At 36.0% G+C, this 18,881-nt stretch overlaps 1 protein-coding gene across 14 annotated transcripts in view; it reads left to right on the top strand.

Moving 5' to 3' along the window:
* Window positions 1-18,881, top strand: part of FUBP1 (far upstream element binding protein 1) — a 34,238-nt gene that overhangs the window by 4,171 nt on the left and 11,186 nt on the right. For 2 of the 14 annotated variants that reach the window (XR_013340449.1, XR_013340448.1), the window contains exons 5-20: window positions 67-116; window positions 209-280; window positions 576-633; window positions 1,099-1,261; window positions 1,342-1,440; window positions 1,524-1,625; window positions 2,321-2,423; window positions 2,508-2,608; window positions 3,179-3,320; window positions 4,047-4,207; window positions 4,970-5,124; window positions 5,207-5,286; window positions 8,104-8,232; window positions 8,855-8,929; window positions 13,601-13,746; window positions 15,301-17,334. Coding sequence is in view for 6 of the 14 variants with exons in the window: in XM_077785408.1 (XP_077641534.1) it covers window positions 67-116; window positions 209-280; window positions 576-633; window positions 1,099-1,261; window positions 1,342-1,440; window positions 1,524-1,625; window positions 2,321-2,423; window positions 2,508-2,608; window positions 3,179-3,320; window positions 4,047-4,207; window positions 4,970-5,124; window positions 5,207-5,286; window positions 8,104-8,232; window positions 8,855-8,929; window positions 13,601-13,758 (1,648 nt within the window). In the remaining 8 variants the exon portion in view is untranslated. Of the gene's footprint in view, window positions 1-66; window positions 117-208; window positions 281-575; window positions 634-1,098; window positions 1,262-1,341; window positions 1,441-1,523; window positions 1,626-2,320; window positions 2,424-2,507; window positions 2,609-3,178; window positions 3,321-4,046; window positions 4,208-4,969; window positions 5,125-5,206; window positions 5,287-8,103; window positions 8,233-8,854; window positions 8,930-13,600; window positions 13,957-14,123; window positions 14,241-15,300; window positions 18,831-18,881 lie in introns of those variants that run through there. The other 12 variants (XM_077785408.1, XM_077785406.1, XR_013340453.1 and 9 more) reach the window with 11 other exon arrangements.

Below are 18,881 nucleotides of genomic sequence, written 5' to 3'. Positions count from 1 at the left end.
TGTATCTAAATGTAATGCTGGTTTGGTCTCTGCATGGTCATGTCTTTTGTTTAACATTGGCTACAGGTCTGTGATGACAGAGGAGTACAAAGTTCCAGATGGGATGGTTGGATTCAGTAAGTAGCACGGGTGTGCTCTTGTAGTATAATGGGGGATGTTAGCAGATGCTGTTAGTACAAATAACTTTCCTGTGTTTTCTTTCTCCAAGTAATTGGCAGAGGTGGAGAGCAGATCTCACGCATACAGCAAGAGTCTGGCTGTAAAATACAGATTGCACCTGGTAACTATTTGTGGGAGGGGGTTTAACTTGTCTGTCTGGGGGAATGGGGGTGTGATTGGTAGGAAGTCCAGATGATTGTTCGTTGCTTCTCATTGCCTGAACCTTCATTTAAGGAACAGGTTTATATTGTTGTGCTAATCATGATTATGATGGGGTAAAGAGATGCAAAATGGGATACAATGATTATTCTACTTAATTAAATATGAAATTCCAGTAGTTTGTGTATTATGGTTAATTTCATAATATCTTTCTGACTTAACACTGCTGATAAGTTGGGTTTATTTTATGATTGCAGATAGTGGAGGCCTGCCTGAAAGATCATGTATGCTAACTGGAACACCAGAGTCTGTTCAGTAAGTATTTTAAACTGATGTCAGGATTGTAATAATGATTTTACTCTCATGGCAGCTGTCCTGACACATGTGGCGAATATGTACTTGCTTTTGTCCACTGTTGTATTCATTGCAAGTACAGATGTCCTTACTTTGCATGCTGAATCAAACAGCAGCATTTGTTCTGAATTAAGCTTTGATGGGTGTAACTATACGAGGGACCTTGAGGAGGTAACTTCGTTAAATGTGGTTGGTAAAGGACCACCTTTTGAATTCCAGAATTGGGGTGATTGTATTATTTTGCAGTTAGTTTTTTACATTACTTTTGCAGATTGATTGAGATTGCTTCATATTTCTTAGTTATAATAACCCTAATTCTTTTGTAGAAACGATTCAAATTTTTTAAATTGCCAAGCAGAATAGGTGTGGGCAAGTGATACTTGCAGGTATATATATTTATAAATAAATGTGTATTTTCTTTCAAAGGTCAGCAAAAAGACTGCTTGATCAAATAGTTGAAAAGGGAAGACCTGCACCTGGATTTCATCATGGTGATGGACCTGGAAATGCAGTCCAGGAAATTATGATTCCAGCAAGTAAAGCAGGATTAGTTATTGGGAAAGGTGGAGAGACAATTAAACAATTACAGGTATGCATGTATCATAATTTAAATATGATAGGACTGAATCTGGATTTGAGTGAGTATTGATCTCCCTTTTTGTCAAATAGGAGCGGGCAGGTGTCAAAATGGTCATGATTCAAGATGGTCCACAGAACACTGGTGCAGACAAGCCCCTTAGGATAACTGGAGATCCTTATAAAGTTCAGGTAAGGAGTGCCTCACAATTGAGAGCATTTTAAAATTTGTTCAGATGTTGCAGTACCTAAACAAACTTTTGTTCTTTGTTTAGCAAGCCAAGGAAATGGTGCTGGAGTTAATTCGTGATCAAGGTGGCTTTAGAGAGGTGCGCAACGAATATGGGTCAAGAATAGGAGGAAATGAAGGGATAGACGTAAGCATGGTTGAAAAACTTGTTCACTGTATTTTAAGATGTTAACTTTAAAATGTTAAGTCGGGTAATACCACTGAAAGCTTTTAACCAGATTTCTAAAGTGGTTGTGGCATGTAAGTATCTTACTTGATCATTGCTGAATTTACGACACTAAATGATGTGCAGCATTCACTTTACATTGCCAGCAGTTATAAACAATTCCAAGTAGCTGGAGTTTTTTATCTAATAAGCAAGTAAATTTTATGGTCAAGTATGTAATGTTACAACATTATTGAAAATCGGCCTTTACAGAACTGACTTAAGGCCAACTATTAATGCAAGTCACAAGCTAGTTCATCAGGGAGAGGCTTAAAGCTTCATTTGCTAGAATCTGCATTTTAGAATTTAGATATTTTAGATACTCTATAAATTCTTTCTTTCTTTCTTTTTTTTTTTTTTTTTTTTTTAATTCTGAAAAGCATAAAATCCACTGGAATTGCTACCACTATGAGAACTTCTAAAGCATAGAATCACTTTCTTTTTAGTTGTTTAGTCTAGTATGTGCTAGGCTTGTGACTTGATAATAAAAAATCCATCCTTGAAAAAGCCTGAAATGGCATTGGTCTTGCCCTGGTTTACAGCTCTAACCCTTTCATTATGTGGATTTTTTAGTAATATCTGTGTCGTCAACATACCTTGTTTGGGTTTTTTTTTAGGTTCCAATACCACGATTTGCTGTAGGTATTGTAATTGGAAGAAATGGAGAGATGATTAAAAAGATCCAGAATGATGCTGGTGTTAGGATCCAGTTCAAGCCAGGTTTGTAACACATTCATAGGTTTTTGTGACTTAAATGTGAATTTATTGAATTGCATATACTGGAATATTTCATTTTTATTCCAGATGATGGAACAACTCCAGATAGAATAGCCCAGATCACAGGGCCTCCTGATAGATGTCAGCATGCTGCAGAAATTATTACCGATCTCCTTCGCAGTGTTCAGGTTGGGTAAAGTTCAGTGTTTAAAATCTCCTGCCCACCTTTTGGAAAGACCCAACGTTTTCAAAATGTATTAGAGAAAATAATTTAGTTGTGCCATTTGAATCTACTTCAAAGTTTGTTCTGAAATATGAATGGTACTTTTACAGTTACAATTTTGCAAGTGACCATACTGATTCAAAGTCATGGCATTTCTTGATGTGGCTGGTTTTAGAGCTGCTGCTTCTGTTTTGTGTAAATAGCTAATATGCTCTTACTTGTAATCAGTGTTTAAAAACTTGTTAGATGAGCCCCACTGCTGCATTTACAGAAGGCAGACAAAAATTACATCTTTGTATGTGTGAAATTTCTTCTTGCATCTATATCCTTTCCTCATTTATCTTTCATGTGCAGAATTGTACAGAACATTTTTTAGAATATAATTTAGGTCTTCCTTAGAGGTACTTCTTTAACTACCAAAATTGTCTGAGTAGTGAATCAGTTTTTTCTTAATAATGATGTCATGTAACTTGTTTGCATTATTTGTTTGCAATAATTTTACAGACCACGCTCATTTGTTGATGCTTCTTCTTAGGCTGGTAACCCTGGTGGGCCAGGACCTGGTGGTCGAGGAAGGGGTAGAGGCCAAGGCAACTGGAACATGGGGCCTCCTGGTGGATTACAGGAGTTCAATTTTATTGTCCCTACTGGCAAAACTGGATTAATCATTGGAAAAGGCAATATATCTTATTTATGTACATTGTATGTTACTTTAAAAGCCACTCAGCTTCTCTGTTTGGACAAATGCCATGCTACAGAGATGTGTGATGAGCATGATGCTAATAATGCTGAGCTTGTGTGTTCAATCCCTGTATGGACCTTTCACTTTAGAGTTTGACTTAATGATCCATGAGGGTCCTGTCCAACTCAATAATTTGTGATTTTTAAAAATTTTTCTTTCCCAATTTCCCCTGTTTTGAAGACTTTGTATATACTAATGGTACACATAACTTCTCTGGATCCTGTAAGAGAAGGAGCTAGTTGTCAGCCTCTGTGGGGCTTTTTTTTTTGTCATTTGGGCTTCTTGCCCCTTGTATAGGGAGGTGCAGTTATATATTTATATTTACTGATAACCATGTGTGTAAGTTGCTATTAATGTCTAATATTAGATGTTTACATAAATAAAAAATACATACAAAACTATAGGAATTACAGGAATTCTTTGCTGCTGTTCCTGAGTAACATTTTTATACCCTTTAAAAAATTATTTTACTTGTTTGTTGCCATTAAAGCTCTATGCTACATTGAAGAGGTTTTATTTGAATTGTTGGAATGTTCTTGAACAGCTCATAAAAATAGGTGCCTTTTCATGTCTTCTTGGCTTCCATGCAGTTGACTTTCTCTGATGTGAATCGGTATTTTTTGCTTTGATGCACATAATAAAAATTTGTATTGCATTGCAGGTGGTGAAACTATTAAAAGTATAAGCCAACAGTCTGGTGCTAGGATAGAACTTCAGAGAAATCCTCCACCTAATGCAGATCCAAACATGAAGATGTTTACTATCCGTGGAACACCGCAGCAAATAGATTATGCACGACAACTTATAGAAGAAAAGATTGGAGTGAGTGGATAACTGCTTTTTTGTTTACTATTAGAGCTAAACAGAGCTGAAAACAAGTCACCTTTGTAGAGATTTCTCTTTCCTTTCACTTCCTGGATTAATTTAATCAGATGCTAAATTGATAACAATGGTCATCTGGATTTAAAGTAATATAAAAAAAATCTTGAAATGGAAACAGTTCATCTCTTCAACATCTCACGGTTGCTCTTGAAAATGCTACCTTTAGGTATATGAAATATTGTTAAGTTCAAAGATGTCAATTATACTAAATTGTATTTTTTTTAATCCCAGTATGTTTGGGTAAAATTCTAATCAAAGTTACACCTTCAGTTTCACAGCATTTTTGTTTGCATTTGTGTGTGTGTCATCAAATTTACTAGAGGCTTTTTGTGCCTGATCTTACAAGCAGGTTTAGTTAGTCAGATTTAGATGTATTGATTCATTTTAGAACTGATAGTCTTGTTAGAATGTGAGGAAATTAGTGCAGCTTGTGAAAAATCTGTAGGTTTTTTGTAAAAACCTTCACTTCCTCAAGAAGGAACTGAAATAAATGCAGGTTTTTAGTTGCTATTACTGTCACAACTGCCTTTAACTACCTCTGAGCCTAATCAAACTTTAAATAGCCTGTTTTCTGCAAGGAGCTGTCTCTAGAACCAGTCAAACCTTTTAGACGTTTTTTTAGTGGCCAGATAAATGCTTTTAAAATGCTGAAAAATGGAGAACCTCAAGGTATATTTTTATCTCTTCCCACCCTTGTTACAGGGTCCAGTGAATCCATTGGGTCCACCTGTTCCCCATGGTCCTCATGGTGTTGTTCCTGGCCCGCATGGACCTCCTGGGCCACCAGGTCCTGGTGCTCCCATGGGACCATATAATCCAGCTCCTTATAACCCAGGCCCTCCTGGTCCTGCACCTCAGTAAGCATTGCTTCAGCTGACTTTCTTCTGTGGGGGGTGACCCTGGGACTGCTTCTCACTGTGTGTGTATGATCTTTCATAGTGGTCCTCCAGCTCCATATGCTCCACAGGGATGGGGAAATGCTTATCCACACTGGCAGCCACCAAACCCACCAGACCCAGGTAAGAAATGCACAGCTGTAGTGTGGTGTTGGAGTATTGCAAGTACATCCATTCTGTCCTTAAAAGTATATGCATTGTACAGTTCACTTGCGTTACACTCCTAAAGCTGAAAAGCTCCTGTTTTTCTGGCTTTTTTTTTCACTGATTGTCAATTTACTTACATTTTGCACTTCTCTATGTGGCTCGTGAAATGTTGAAATTTAATTGTTACAGTTGGAGTATGTTTTTTTACAAATGTTACTGATACTGCATCACTATTTATGGTACTTTCTACAAGTCTTTGTTCACTGATTTTGTGCAATTCAGTTTTTCTTAAAATCGATGTTTTTGCGTAAAGTTCTGTAATAAGGATGTCTTTTCTTTCTCTAATAGTAAATTACTTCTGTATTTTATTTTAATCAGTCTTTACTGATTTGTCTTTTTTTCAGTTAATGCTAAGATATTTTTAGGATTTTTTCTGTTACAATTATTTGAAAGTCTGATACACCAGTGTATTTTAAGTCCCTTTTGAGGGCTAAAACTGTGGTGAATTGCTGTGTTATGCAGTAAAACTGGTTAGAGTTGTGTGTTTTGAGCTTTAGCTTACAATAGTTTTATATTTTCTTCTGAAACCTATCTTTGTAGAATTTGTTTCTTCTGTTTCTCTTTATCTTTGTCGAGATTGGGAGTTCTTACTTAAATACAACTTCCAAAGTTGTAGTATCCTGCTTTTCTTTAAGTTTACATCCTTTGGTTGGACTAGAGGATATGGGGAAATGGAACATCAGCCACAGAAGGCATGGTAAGGCTAGATGCTTGAGTTTGTTGTACCTCATTTGTTTGAGGTGGAGTTTCCTCAGAATTTGAGCCAAAATATCTCAATTATATTTTTGTTATCAATGACAGATATTTTATGATAGCTACTGTTCCGGCAGAAGTTCCATTAATGGAGAAGGGACTCCATATATGAATCACGTTATGTCTTTGCAAAAGATATTACGTTGCTGGTTTTAGTTGCCAAACTTCTGCACAAGGTAGCTCTGCATGTACTCACTTCAGTATTTTAAATGCCTGCTGACTTCCTTTAGAAGTTGAATGGCTCAAAGTGACTTAGTTCTCAGAATAGCAAAAGTATTTAATGCAAAACCACTGCTAAAAAGTTACAGCCTGTTTCACACCACCTTTTTGATTCTTCTGAAGTTACTTGTCTACATAAAAGCTGTGTAAGAAAAAATGGCAAATACTCCCTTGATGCCATCTTGATGATTCTGTAACTGTTTTTTTGATAAATGCTTCTCTTAAAAATGTGATGAAGTTCTTATAATATGTGCAGTTGAAGTTGGTGTTTCTTTTGAGTAGCATTTCTTTGAATGATTTTTCTACAGTTTTCACATAGTTACTCATTCCAGTGTAACAGAGGTGCTTTCTCCAGAACCGTGCTTGCCCTTGTCATGTGGAAGTGGAGCTAGTTAGTACTACTACTAGTCAAATTTCTTTGGAAATCTAATAAATCCAGCTCTGTGTTCTTCTACTCTAGAGAAATAGTTAAGGAGAAGGAGGGGGAGGAATTGAGCAATGGCTTATTTGATATTTGAAGGTAACTTAGAAATACAGGAAGTGTTAGTTTAAATCCACTATTGTTTGTGGAAGCAGTGCAATTTGAAACAGAAAGTAGTGTGTTGACATTTTATTCTGTGTGTATTTGAAGTGGTTACATCTGACTTGTCACAGGATTTCATTTAGCATTAATTTGTTGTTCTGGGTTTCTTCTTAAATGCCTTTTTCAGGGGAATTCTTCATCTTCCGTTACTCACTGCCTTACCTGTTTCATGTTTAGGGAGGATTGTATTTCCATTGCCATGTATAGTTACTCTAAAGTATCAGTTGTGTCCATGTCCTTTTGTGAAATTCTCTCCTCACTTGGCTGAGTTTCTTTGCAGATACTTCTATTCTTTTAAGATTGCAAATACTGTTTGCAAATATATGCTGGTTGTGTAAAACATATTCTGTTCTCTAATGGTAGATTTTCAGGTATTGTGGATTACCTATCTTGTAATGTAATCAATCTGATTCAGCAAGAATAAGCCATTCCTAAAGGCTAAATGTGAGAAACAGAGAAATAAAACCCTAGGAAGCAGCATCATTAGCCTACCTAGATGTAGATAAAAATAAGGAACCATGGAGATAGATGCAGAAGATGCAACTGTTCCTATTATTTTTTTATACTAAAAAGCTGTAAGTAAACAGTGATGCTTAATAGCCATGTATGGGATTCAGGTTCTTAAAATGCTGTATGTTTCTCTGTTTTAATGTTATCTTGAAGTTTAACTGACAAGCATTGAAGTTTAACTGACAAGCATTGCAAATACCTAGTAAGTCTTGTATTCTTCTGTTTCAGAAATATGTATTTGGCATGCCTCCTCCACCGGTGCCAGTGTCATTAGCGTGAGGTTCTAACAAAAGTAAAAACCACTGAAATTGTTTGGTGCTAAAATGATTAATTGCTGCTGCCATTTATTGACATGACTGTTCAAATAAACTTGAAAAATCTGTTTTTGTTTACCACACGTAAGATTAGTAAGTGGCATTGTAGTAGTAAATAGGTTCTAAATTTTGTCTCACCAGCTCTATGAAAGTACACTTTGTACAGTACATTGGTCTGAAACCTGAGCAAAAGTTCGTGCTAGAAAGGAAAGATACTTAAAGGATGTACATGGATATTTTGTTTAGATGGATTTTTCCTTGGAGGAAAATAAGAATGCCTAGGACAGGATTAATTGAGGACAGCATTCTGTTCATAGTAGTGCTATTATAAATGCTTATGTTCTGTTTTCATAGGTAAGCCAGGAACAGATCCCAATTCAGCAGCGTGGGCAGCTTATTATGCTCACTATTATCAGCAGCAAGCACAGCCACCACCTGCAGCCCCTCCTGGTGGACCAGCTACAACCCAAACCAATGGACAAGGTAGATACTGAGTGAAATGGACACATTTCTCATTGCTGGAGGTGTAAACACCCCATTATTTTTTATTGTTGTCCTCCTGTTTTGTCAGGTAAATTTCATTTAAATAGCTGGTTTTCTTGGAAAACTTTCTTATAGCTTTCAGTATTGCTTTTCTTAATTTCAGCAGCGACAAGGGTCATGTATTTATCTTGGAATATACTCCAAAGACAATTTTGCTGCAATATGGGCTGACTTAATGGCTACATGTAGCAGTCATAAATAAAAATGTAATGAGCTAAGTTGTTGATTGTCATTTGCATAAATGCTTGCATCACTTCCAGTGGGTTTAGGACAATTACAGTTGTGGTATTTAGTTTTGTTATTTTAATTTTTGTGCCTGGCTGAGGCTTACCACTATAATTTTGGTACTTTGTATTGCTAGTGGAATGCACTTCCTGAGTCTTGAAAACATGCCTTGTTTACTAGTAGTTTCTAATTGTAGTGGCTTGTACCACAAGAGTTTGTAGTGTCAGATTTGAGTCATGTCATGTGCAACTGTTACTGAAAGTTTCAGTTGATTATTTGGATTATGTGTGAAATAAACCCCAGTAATTTTAGTTTAACTATTTTTAATGTAATTTAGGAGATCAGCCAAATCCAGCACCAGCAGGGCAGGTTGACTATACCAAGGCCTGGGAGGAGTACTACAAAAAAATGGGTAAGTACAGGGTTTTTTCTGTTGGTTTTTTTTTTCTGTTCCACATTCACAGTGGAATGTTTTGGGAGACTTGTATATTTTGTTGGATGAGATAGGGGCTTTTACCACCAAAAAATTGAAAGTGCACAATCATGTGTCTTACGACCAAATGGTGCTGAAAAACAGACTTTAAATTTTGTTGTGTTTAGGCATTTCAGGGTACTCAGGCTAGTAATCAGCTTTACAAAAATACATCCAACTTAATGTCTTTGATCATTAGGAAAAGAGCATCTTTTAAATGTTTCAATCTGAGTATTTTAAAGTACATTTCCTAAGTTTTGAAATTCACTTTTCATCTACTTTATGAATCTGTTTTTCTTGTTTGGTAGTTGTTTCCCAATTCTCTTCAGCTTACATGTGATTTTTTTTTCTTATACTTGCCTTTCTGTGTTTCACATTACTAAAGCATCATAATTAGTTGGTTTTTATACTGTTCCTTTTTAAAAATAGTATTTGCTTTGGAGCACTCTAGAGCTGTGTTTAAACTGTAGATTATATGTTGTTGGTAGCTTTTTTTAGAAAAATGAAATGAATGTGCTGGTTGATTATTTCATTGTTTTGTGTATAAGGAAAGAGTATGTGGTTTTTATGTACTGGCAGAAGGTGTCGTTACCTTTTAAATCATGGTCATGTTCTGCCATGGATACTGCAGGGCATGAAGGGCTGGATACTGAGCACCAGTGGGCTCAGGAATGCCAGTGCTTTCCCAGGTATCTCTGACTAGACATACAGCAGCATCTGAGCTGGGATGTATCTTTGTTTGCAGGGGAGGGTTTGGTGGCTGTTCTGCCATCTTCCAACTGCACTCAGTTTTCTCATGGAATATTAAAAGCATTCGGATTAAAGATCAATAACATGCATAATTCCTCTTACCAACCTTCCACTGTATTGATAATTATTTGCCAAGACATAACTACCTTTATTTTTTTTATTTTGGTGCAGTATAAGTGATGAATTCTACAGAAAATATATAGTGAGTATTTAGTTCAACAACTGTGTATCAAACTAAGAAAATTACAGCTCCCAAACATGTAATTTCTATGATGGATGGGCCTTCCCATTTTTCTTCTTCCTGGTTCATTCAGCTATTTCTTTTCAATTTACTGTCTCTCTTAGTTTGGCTCACATTCTGAAATGCAGACTTGTGGGTGGCTTTCACTTTTTTTAAATAATGTAATTTGTTGGTAGGCGCTCTGCCATCTTTCTAATTTGCTGTCTTTGAAAGCAAAGAAAGTCTAGGTTGCACTAGTCTTGCACAACAGATTAAAAAATAGCGAGTTAAAAGGTGTTGGGGTAGAGTTTATGAGAGCAATTCCAAAGAGGAGTGTGAGCCAAAAACACATCAGGAGATCAAAAATAGTTGTTCTTAAAATGCAAAATGTAAAAAATGACAAGATAGTCAAATAAGAGAAAAATCACAAGGGCAGTTCTCATCTTAATTCCTTTTTCTACTTCAGATTGGGTTCTTTGCCTGAAGGAGAGCTCTTGATGGCTGGACCTACATAACTTACCTGTAAATCATGAGAACTTCTTGCTGCAGAATCTTGATATGGTAGATAGCATTTGTCTTTAAAGCCACCTAGGAAAGAGGAATTCAGCTGGAGTTGACATAATGCTAAATGGTGCTCGTTTTCCCCACCTCATTAACAGTAGAATACCTGATGGACTGGAAGGCTGTCCAACAGAAAGTTCTTTAAGTTCTTTGTTATCCAAGCTTTCCAGTACCATTTGTGCTTCCTAAAGTACTCTTCTGCCTCCATTAACTTGTGCCAAAGGAAGAGAATTACAAGTCACTTGCTCTTTGACAACTCAGGTTTTCCACGCCACAGATGATTTCACCAAACATTGTTAGGGAGAGCTGAACTGAAGTTCAGACTTGCTGGGCCCAGTCAGTTCTATTTTTGCTGCTGAAAAAAACTATTTTGATAATCCTTGAGGGAAGCTAAACAAGTTGCCAGTGATACTGCAGTTGGTGTTGTGCATTTTCTCGTACTTAGTTGAGTGATCTAAAAATGTTGTAACACTCCAGAATATGCCCATCCAAACAATAAGAGTGTTTTCAGAATGGCTTCCTACTGGTGTGATATGACTATGTTAATAATAGAGAACACTCCACTGTATTTTTCACTGAACAGTGACTTGAATATTAACCTGTTTTCTGACGCAGAAATACAGTGGCAGAGGCCGTCTCCTTTCTCAGACCCTTGTTTCAGGGCCTACTGCTTTGAGTAGCAAATACTCCAAAAGGTCTCTCATGGATATCAGTTCTCTTTAAATATGGAGTCATGATCATTAGTAAATGATATATATGTCACTATCAGAATTTTTAAATTTATCATTTAAAGTCATTCCTATATATTATGAGCTTGGCATACAGTTAAAAGATTCCATAATGAAATAGGAGTGTTTTTAGAAGATTCCTCGGTATTGTAGTGGGAAAGAAAAAACAAAACAAATTTATATTACTGGAAACACCCCTGATAATGTTGAACTGTAAAATCTGCTGTTGTTTCCTTTCTCACCCCTCCTTAAAGGAGAGGTTTTCTGTGTTTCTCCTATTTCCTTCCTACGGAATTGATCAGGATTACCCATAAGTGTTCTGGTTGAATTTGGATATTAATGAGCAGGTGCTGCTTAGTGCAGCTCCCACACTGAAGGGAAGCTTGGACTAAACTGCTGAATTCCATGTGTAGTTTCAGAAGTACTTGCGGTACTTAGTAGGAAATGGTGCACCTAAAATACCCATCAGGACAGACATCCAGTTTGACATCTTTGAGTAGATGTTAAATTTCCTTTATTTGATTTATTATTTGGATTTCCATGCTGCCTTGACACAGTTGGATGAATATCCAAAGATTCTTGGGTCATAATGCACAAAAAATCCTTAATCTTTGACATTCAGTTGTGCTGACAATAATTTGTAAGTACAGTTACTATCTTAAGGCAGTGGTGAAATTGGGAAGAAGGTACCCTGGGATAATTTGTAACCATATTAAAGGTAGTTTTTGTTAAAATAATTGGTCGGTGTAAGTTTTAAGTTGTGGAACATTACAAGTTGTAAAATGTGATAACATATCTAAAGATTTGAAGAAATTAAGTTCTTCTAGAAATTCCGTTACTGTATAAACCAAAATAAAATATGTATAGACTTTCAGAGCTTACCTAAAGTGTAAGTGGAAAAAACTAAGCTGTAAGGAGAGTTGGAAAACAGAAGGTTGTATTTTGATGGTTTTCAGGATCGTGCTTTGCCAAATACATTCTCTGCTCACCCTTGATGTTTTTAAGAGGATTAGAAGACTACACGTGTAGGAGTGGTGGGAATAGCAAGGATTCTTCATGTGAATTTCCTTTGTTTAAGTATTTTTATAAAACAACCAAAAAAAGCCATCCTTCTTTCTGATACTCTAGAAAATGCTTCATTAGAATTTTTGATACTCGTGTTCCTCAGAAAGTTGCTCAGTGGTCTTGTATTCAAATAAAACGTGAGGTGGTTTCAGGTAGGATAGAAAATGTTAAGCCCTCAGCATGTGGACGCTGCCCCTTTCTATTCATAACAGAATAGACAGTTGGGTGCACATGGAATTGTACAGGGTGTAGGCTTCATTTTGCTTGGGTTTATTTCCTGTGGGGTGATGTGATGTGGTGATCTGTTTTTGTTTGGTTTGGGAATTTTTTTTTCTAGTATCTTAAAAGCACTATGTATAAATCCCTTCTCTCTGGATGCCTGCAAATGTGTGTGGACAGATGCTTTGGTAGAGCGTATAGAGTGCTGCTTTGCTTGGGGTCTTTTACATTTTGTAGTGGTAACTGCAAAAACACCTCTCAGAAATTGTAAAGATTAGTGGTACTAAAGTAGAGGGGTGTATTTGGTGGTTTTGAAGTTGGAGGAAAAAGAAAGTAAAGATGTGTGTGACAGATCTCCTGTGGAAGATCAGCACAATTGAAAGGTTAACTATAAATTTTTTTTATTGTTTTGCTTGGTTTTTAGTATGCAAAGAGTTCCTGTGTACCAGTGTGTCACTGGGATTTTAGTCTGTCACGAGATTCTATTGAAAGAAGAAGTAATTCTGAGCTGTCTGGCAGAGTGTATTTGTACATGCTCTTGTTTCTAGAGGATTGGAACTTCCACAAAGTGTGGATGCAAGTTTCAGGACTGTATTCTGTAGTGGAGTAAATATTTACAAAAAATATTGCAATTTTTGAAAAAGGCAACCTGCAATAACTTTGTAATTGAATGAAGGATGCCAGAGTTGGGGAAGTGTATGAATTAGCATCTGCTGAGCTATTGAATGCAGTCTGTAAATAAGGTAATATCAGTCTCAGTGGGTTACAAAAAGTTTTGCCTCTTGTTGTGTATTGAAATGATACTGTTGTTTAAGTCAGCAGGCTTTAAACATGATTTGTGATTATGAATCAAGAGGCTGAAAAAGCTGTCCTTACAGTACCTCAATTTTCATTTACATGGGAATCATTACATTAGATAGAATGAGTGTTTAGGCCAGAAAAATTAGCCACAAGTTTATTGAGAGCCTTGGAGGAGTATTGCTAGGTGATGTTTGTTAGGTGCTGAGATGTTGAAAATTTCTCATTCCTATTGCAGCAACGAAGCTGTGTAATTCTAATTCCTTGCAGGTCAAGCTGTTCCTGCCCCTGCTGGGGCTCCTCCAGGCGGGCAGCCAGATTACAGCGCAGCGTGGGCTGAGTACTACAGGCAGCAGGCAGCGTACTACGCTCAGACGAGTCCACAGGGAATGCCACAGCATCCTCCAGCACCACAGGTACAGTCCTAAAGTGGTTTTTGGCTGGCTTCTGTCTCAGTGGTTGTAGATATTTTTTTGCATGTCTCCTGCTTTGTTCCTTTGGGGTATGCATCTTTTTTTCTAGCAAAATAGCTATCGGAATAATGAGTAGATGACTTTTGTTTACCTGATAACTTGAGTTTTGTATCTATCCATATGTTTGGTGATTGTTTTTTTTTTTAATAAAAACGAAGAAGAAAAACTTTCTCCTCCCAGGGTTTTGAAAACCATGCAAGAAGCCACCATCATTTACATTAACCAAATTTTCTTTCTTAAAGGCTTCACTCCTGAGTTAGCTCGATTAAAAGGATTTTCTTTAACTTTTTGTGTATCTCTTATGTATCTCTTCTGCACAGGGCCAATAATAAGAAGTGGACAATACAGTATTTGCTTCATTGTGTGGGGGAAAAAACCTTTGTTAAATGTATGGATGCAGACGCCTTGATGAAGATCTTAAATTTGGTTTAAAAAATAGTGTTTTTGAAAATGTACAAAATATCTATCACTACTGATAGGAGGTAATATTTCTGTGTAGAAATGAAAAAATGGTTTGTTTTTAGTATTAGTGTAGATGTACACATTCCAGCAAATGTATTTGCAATTATGTGGTCAATGCTTTGTGATATAAATGTACTTTTTCAATGTATACTTTATCACTTTTAAAATGCCTGTTTTGTGCTTTACAATAAATAATATGAAACCTCCTGTGTCGGTAAGTTGGATATGTGGGTATATGCAGCATTAATTATAGGATTGATTTGCAACGCTGAATCAAGGTACCTCTACACAAATGAGTTGGGTTTTTTTTTCCCCCCCCCATAAAACTTTTTGAGTTAAAAAACTTGTCATTAGCATGTTTTTCCCCTCTTGCAGAATAGCTGTAGATGGAGGATCTCTTTCATTCATTGTATTTTGCTGCCTAGCACCAGTAATCTTGATACCTTAATTTTCTTTCTACTTGATTAAAAATGCATGTGTTTAAGAAGATTATCTTTTGGCATACTTCCATTGCATTAACAGTGAAATTTCCTTTTATACGTGACCACTGTTTCAGACTTGTGCAGCTGCTATAACAGATAACTTTTGTTTTTAATTGAATACTTCAAAACTGTTCCTGCATAACTATTTTACGGATTTTTTCAGACTAGTTATAAAACTTACTTGAAGTGTAATGTGCTTAAGCCTTCAGTTTAAAGTAGTCCACTTCAAAATTCAGTGTAGAAAAGTCAATGTGGTAATGCATAGTAGTTACAAAGATTGTGTCTGTCCTTAAAACGCTGTTTTGTTTGAGTGATGGGAGTGGTTGAGAACTTCCTGCAGAGCAGATAACTTCTCTTTTTGTAAATATTCAAGTATTTGAATCAACTGATTATTTTTTTATATATACTTGAAACTTCTTATTGCTCTAATGCTCATACTAAAAAGCTGATTCTCTTGAAATCATATGTTTGCTCTTTGCATATTTATTGGCTCTTTGCATATATTAGACTACATGCACTACAGTCTGTCTTGCCATTGTCTGTTGAAGTGCAGGTTTGATCCAGCCAGTATAGAACTAGCTCTATAGGGGTGAGGAGGACTGTGCTGTGTATCATCCTTGATTGTTCCTTCAAGGAGCATTGCACTGTAAGTACATCAGAATGACAAATTGATGAACTGCAACAGTATCTTTTTGTCAATGTTCCACATAATGCAAATGCTGTACTTGTGTGATATTATGTTGGAATACAGTGCTGGTATCTTAGGAAATCATAATTGCTTCTTAATTCAGAAACATAGGTTTGCTTATATATACATACACATAATCTGAGTTTTGTGGGTAAGTATTTCTGAAACTTTTAGCAATAGCTAAAGAAAATCATGTTTCTGTTTATCTGAGTAAGAGTTTCTTTCATTAGTACTCATGAGACAGCTGTCATTCAGTGTTTTAAAGTATGCATATCATAACATTGAAGTCTTTGGAACCACTTGTTAGACAGAGTTGTCTTTGTCTCCAGATAGTTTGTGGATATGTAGTGATGTAGGTATGTGTTAAATAATTCTATAACTGTTAATTGCTTTTAATTTTTGGAACACCATGTTGTTGCTTTGAGAATAAATTTTTTAGGGTGGCTGCACAGAGAAGTAAAAGTTAAGGCTTGAAAACTGAAGTAGTTTTTTCAGGTAATCAGCAATGTATGTATTGTGCTGTAGAAATAGAAAGAATTATTTTTATCCCTTTTAAAACTAGGAATTTGCTGGTAGCTTGAAGAAGGCTAGGACAGTATTGCTATCTTTAGTGTAGGGTATTAAGTTTAATAGTTCAGGTAGTTTGCATGGTATTTTGTAGATAACCTTACAGAATGGTGCATTTATTATGTACTAAACTGAGCAAAATTAAATTCACTGGATTCTTTATCATTCACAAAATGGAGGCTGTTGATTTTGATTCATTTAAGGTATAAAATCTTTATTAATTGCAAACAGTGCAATTATTTATACTTCACAGTGCCTTCCCAGACCTTCCACCTTAGGTTCTGCTGCAAAAAAGCAACAGGTAAGCACAACCTAAGGAAGTATATAAATTAATATATTTCAGTACATTAATGTTGTCCCTGTGAGATCTTTGTGGTTGTGTATTGAAAAGCAATCTGCTGCTTCCCCAAATGCATTGTTACTCACGGTTCCATTTGAATGGAAAATCTTAAGTTTTTAAACAACTGTTTATATTTCTAGGTCAATATGTATTTTTTTCATTTTTCCTTTTTTTTCTTTTTTTTTTAGGAAAGATTATTAGATTGCAGTAATTGAACTTAATCAGAATAAGTAATTTTTGTTATTTTACCCAAATAGATAATTGTTGCAATTAAAGAATCAAAACCTTTAAAATGTGCAGGAATTGCTTTGGTTAGAAATGTCAACAGCCTTCACAAATGTTTTTTTTTTATAAGAGGGCACTATTCCCACTTAATCCGTAAGACCTAAATGTAAAGATTGACTTCTTGTTGTTATCACTGAACTTGATAACTTGTCTTACAGTTATAGTGTGTTAGTGGAATTTGCTTATTCATACTTGACAGGGTAGGAAAAGAGATTTTGGAGTTTGAGATGAGTATGTTTTAACTGCAAAAGCATGAGCACCAGTTAACAGTACAGCAAATAATATTATATTGCTATAGCAGTCAGTGTATCTTGTTTCTTGATATTTTTAACTGAATTGCTGAATATTTTGATAGTATAAAATGCTAAATGTCTTACAGATGGTCTGGTACAGGTTTTTATTCTGAGCTTTTGTTGTTGGTTTTTTTAGCTTAACATAAAGCAGCATCTGTTTGGTTTTTTGTTCATTATTCTGGTTATAAAATGTGCTGCTCCTCTTTCAAAAGTCCTGCTTATTTGTGCATCAAAGAAAAATATTCAAAAATACTGCCTTCATTTTCACACACAGTGCTGAAGATGCTGCAAGCACCAAATCATAGCTCATAGAATCAGGTCCTGAGATAGTTACTACCAGTAAAGAGGAATCCTTTGAGTGTATGCCATTGGTGAGCCGATGAGCATGGACCATAGAAGGGCTCCATGTAGAAGGTAAAATTGGCAAAAGCATAACAGATTTGAAATGTATCCCATACATAATGATATAGGGTATAATTTTTGTTTTGATCACTTTTCATTCTTTAAAGTATTCTTTGTTTGACCATTAATGTTCCATAATCTGTTAAAGTTTTTTAAGCTGTGATTTAATAATATAAACCATCTATTTTACTTTATATTCTTCTAAACAGTCAAGCTAATTTTTGAACTGAATTAATAGTTGTGCTTCAGTTTCTCAAGCCACTTAGTATTTCATGTGTAGTTAAACATGTAACTTCATTTTTGACGTGAGAAGGGTAGGTGTGTACCATTTGGATTTTGATACTGTGGATTTAGTGTGGGGGTGAGTCATTTGTTCACTTCCTTTTTACATGGTACTCTTTCCTTCAACTGTTACTCCTGAAATATCTTGAACAGTCTTTCAGTTGCTAATTTAGCCTGTGGGAGGAGATAGAGAAGAAAAAGCCAGTGTATTGGGATGTTCTAGTGTGTGGAAGGTGAGATGTTCTTCTGTGTAGCATTTGAGTGTATTGGCTTCCAGCTTTCTCACTGCAGGGCTTACAGGTGTGCTGGTTTGTGCAGAGCGTAGTGTTCCTGTTCTTTTTCAACTCTTGTCTCCAAACTCAGAGGTCCTGGGACAACAGTAGATTATTGGAGTTACCCCAGTAGCTAAAAAGATAACTGGACTTGTTTAGAAATGCAATTAACTTGTCCAAAAGGTGTCTTGAAATGTTTCCTGCTTACTCCACCCATCACTGCTTAGTGTCCCACAATGAATGTGAAGAGTAAGAAAAGTTTTAAAAGCAAGCATAATGTTCCAAGTAGGAAAAGACTTTTCATATCACTTTCTGCAGTCTATACTTTATTAGGACACTGAATAAAATACCAGGTGGATACTCTAGTGTGGCTTAATTATAAGTCATCTGTTTCACTTGTCAGGCAGACAGGATCACAATTCACTTGCACAGCCTATCTTGAAGTATTTCATCTTTATACTAGTGATATTTTATTGGATGGTAGAAACTGTTTCTCCCTGTTTCTTTTCCAAAGTAATTCTTAAGTTTTCCATTGCATGCTAAAAGCCTTTCCATTTTGCTTTTTTTCTGGAAGTGGGGGGAGGAAGGGAGGACTGGGCTTTTCAGAAAGCATACAATTGACAGGATTCCCTCTTCCCTAGTACTAGCTTATGAAACTCTTGTGTATGCACAAATATTTCTCTTGCGTGCATGTGAAATGCCTTTTCGTCCTGAGAAAAAGTGTTCTCTGCAGAAACTACCCGTGTGTAAACAGAAGATTGGCTTTAAAAGGCAACTGTGATGGGAACAGTGTCTTAGGGAGATGCAGCTTGGACTTGAGGTAAATTGAATGCTTTACAAAACTGTGGTTTTGAGCTTGCATTGACATTGTATGTAATATGGGTACACATTAACTGTATAATGGTTTTTGTATGGTTTTCTCAATAAATGTAAACTGATGAATAATAATAGAAATGTTTTTGTCTTTTTTATACTCCTATCCCTGCCTTTCTTAGTTTGAAGTAA

Source organism: Lonchura striata, chromosome 9, assembly GCF_046129695.1.
Source record: "Lonchura striata isolate bLonStr1 chromosome 9, bLonStr1.mat, whole genome shotgun sequence".
NCBI classification, from domain to species: domain Eukaryota; kingdom Metazoa; phylum Chordata; class Aves; order Passeriformes; family Estrildidae; genus Lonchura; species Lonchura striata.
Note: the sequence above shows the minus strand (reverse complement) of the source record. Positions and strands in the feature narration are given on the sequence as shown.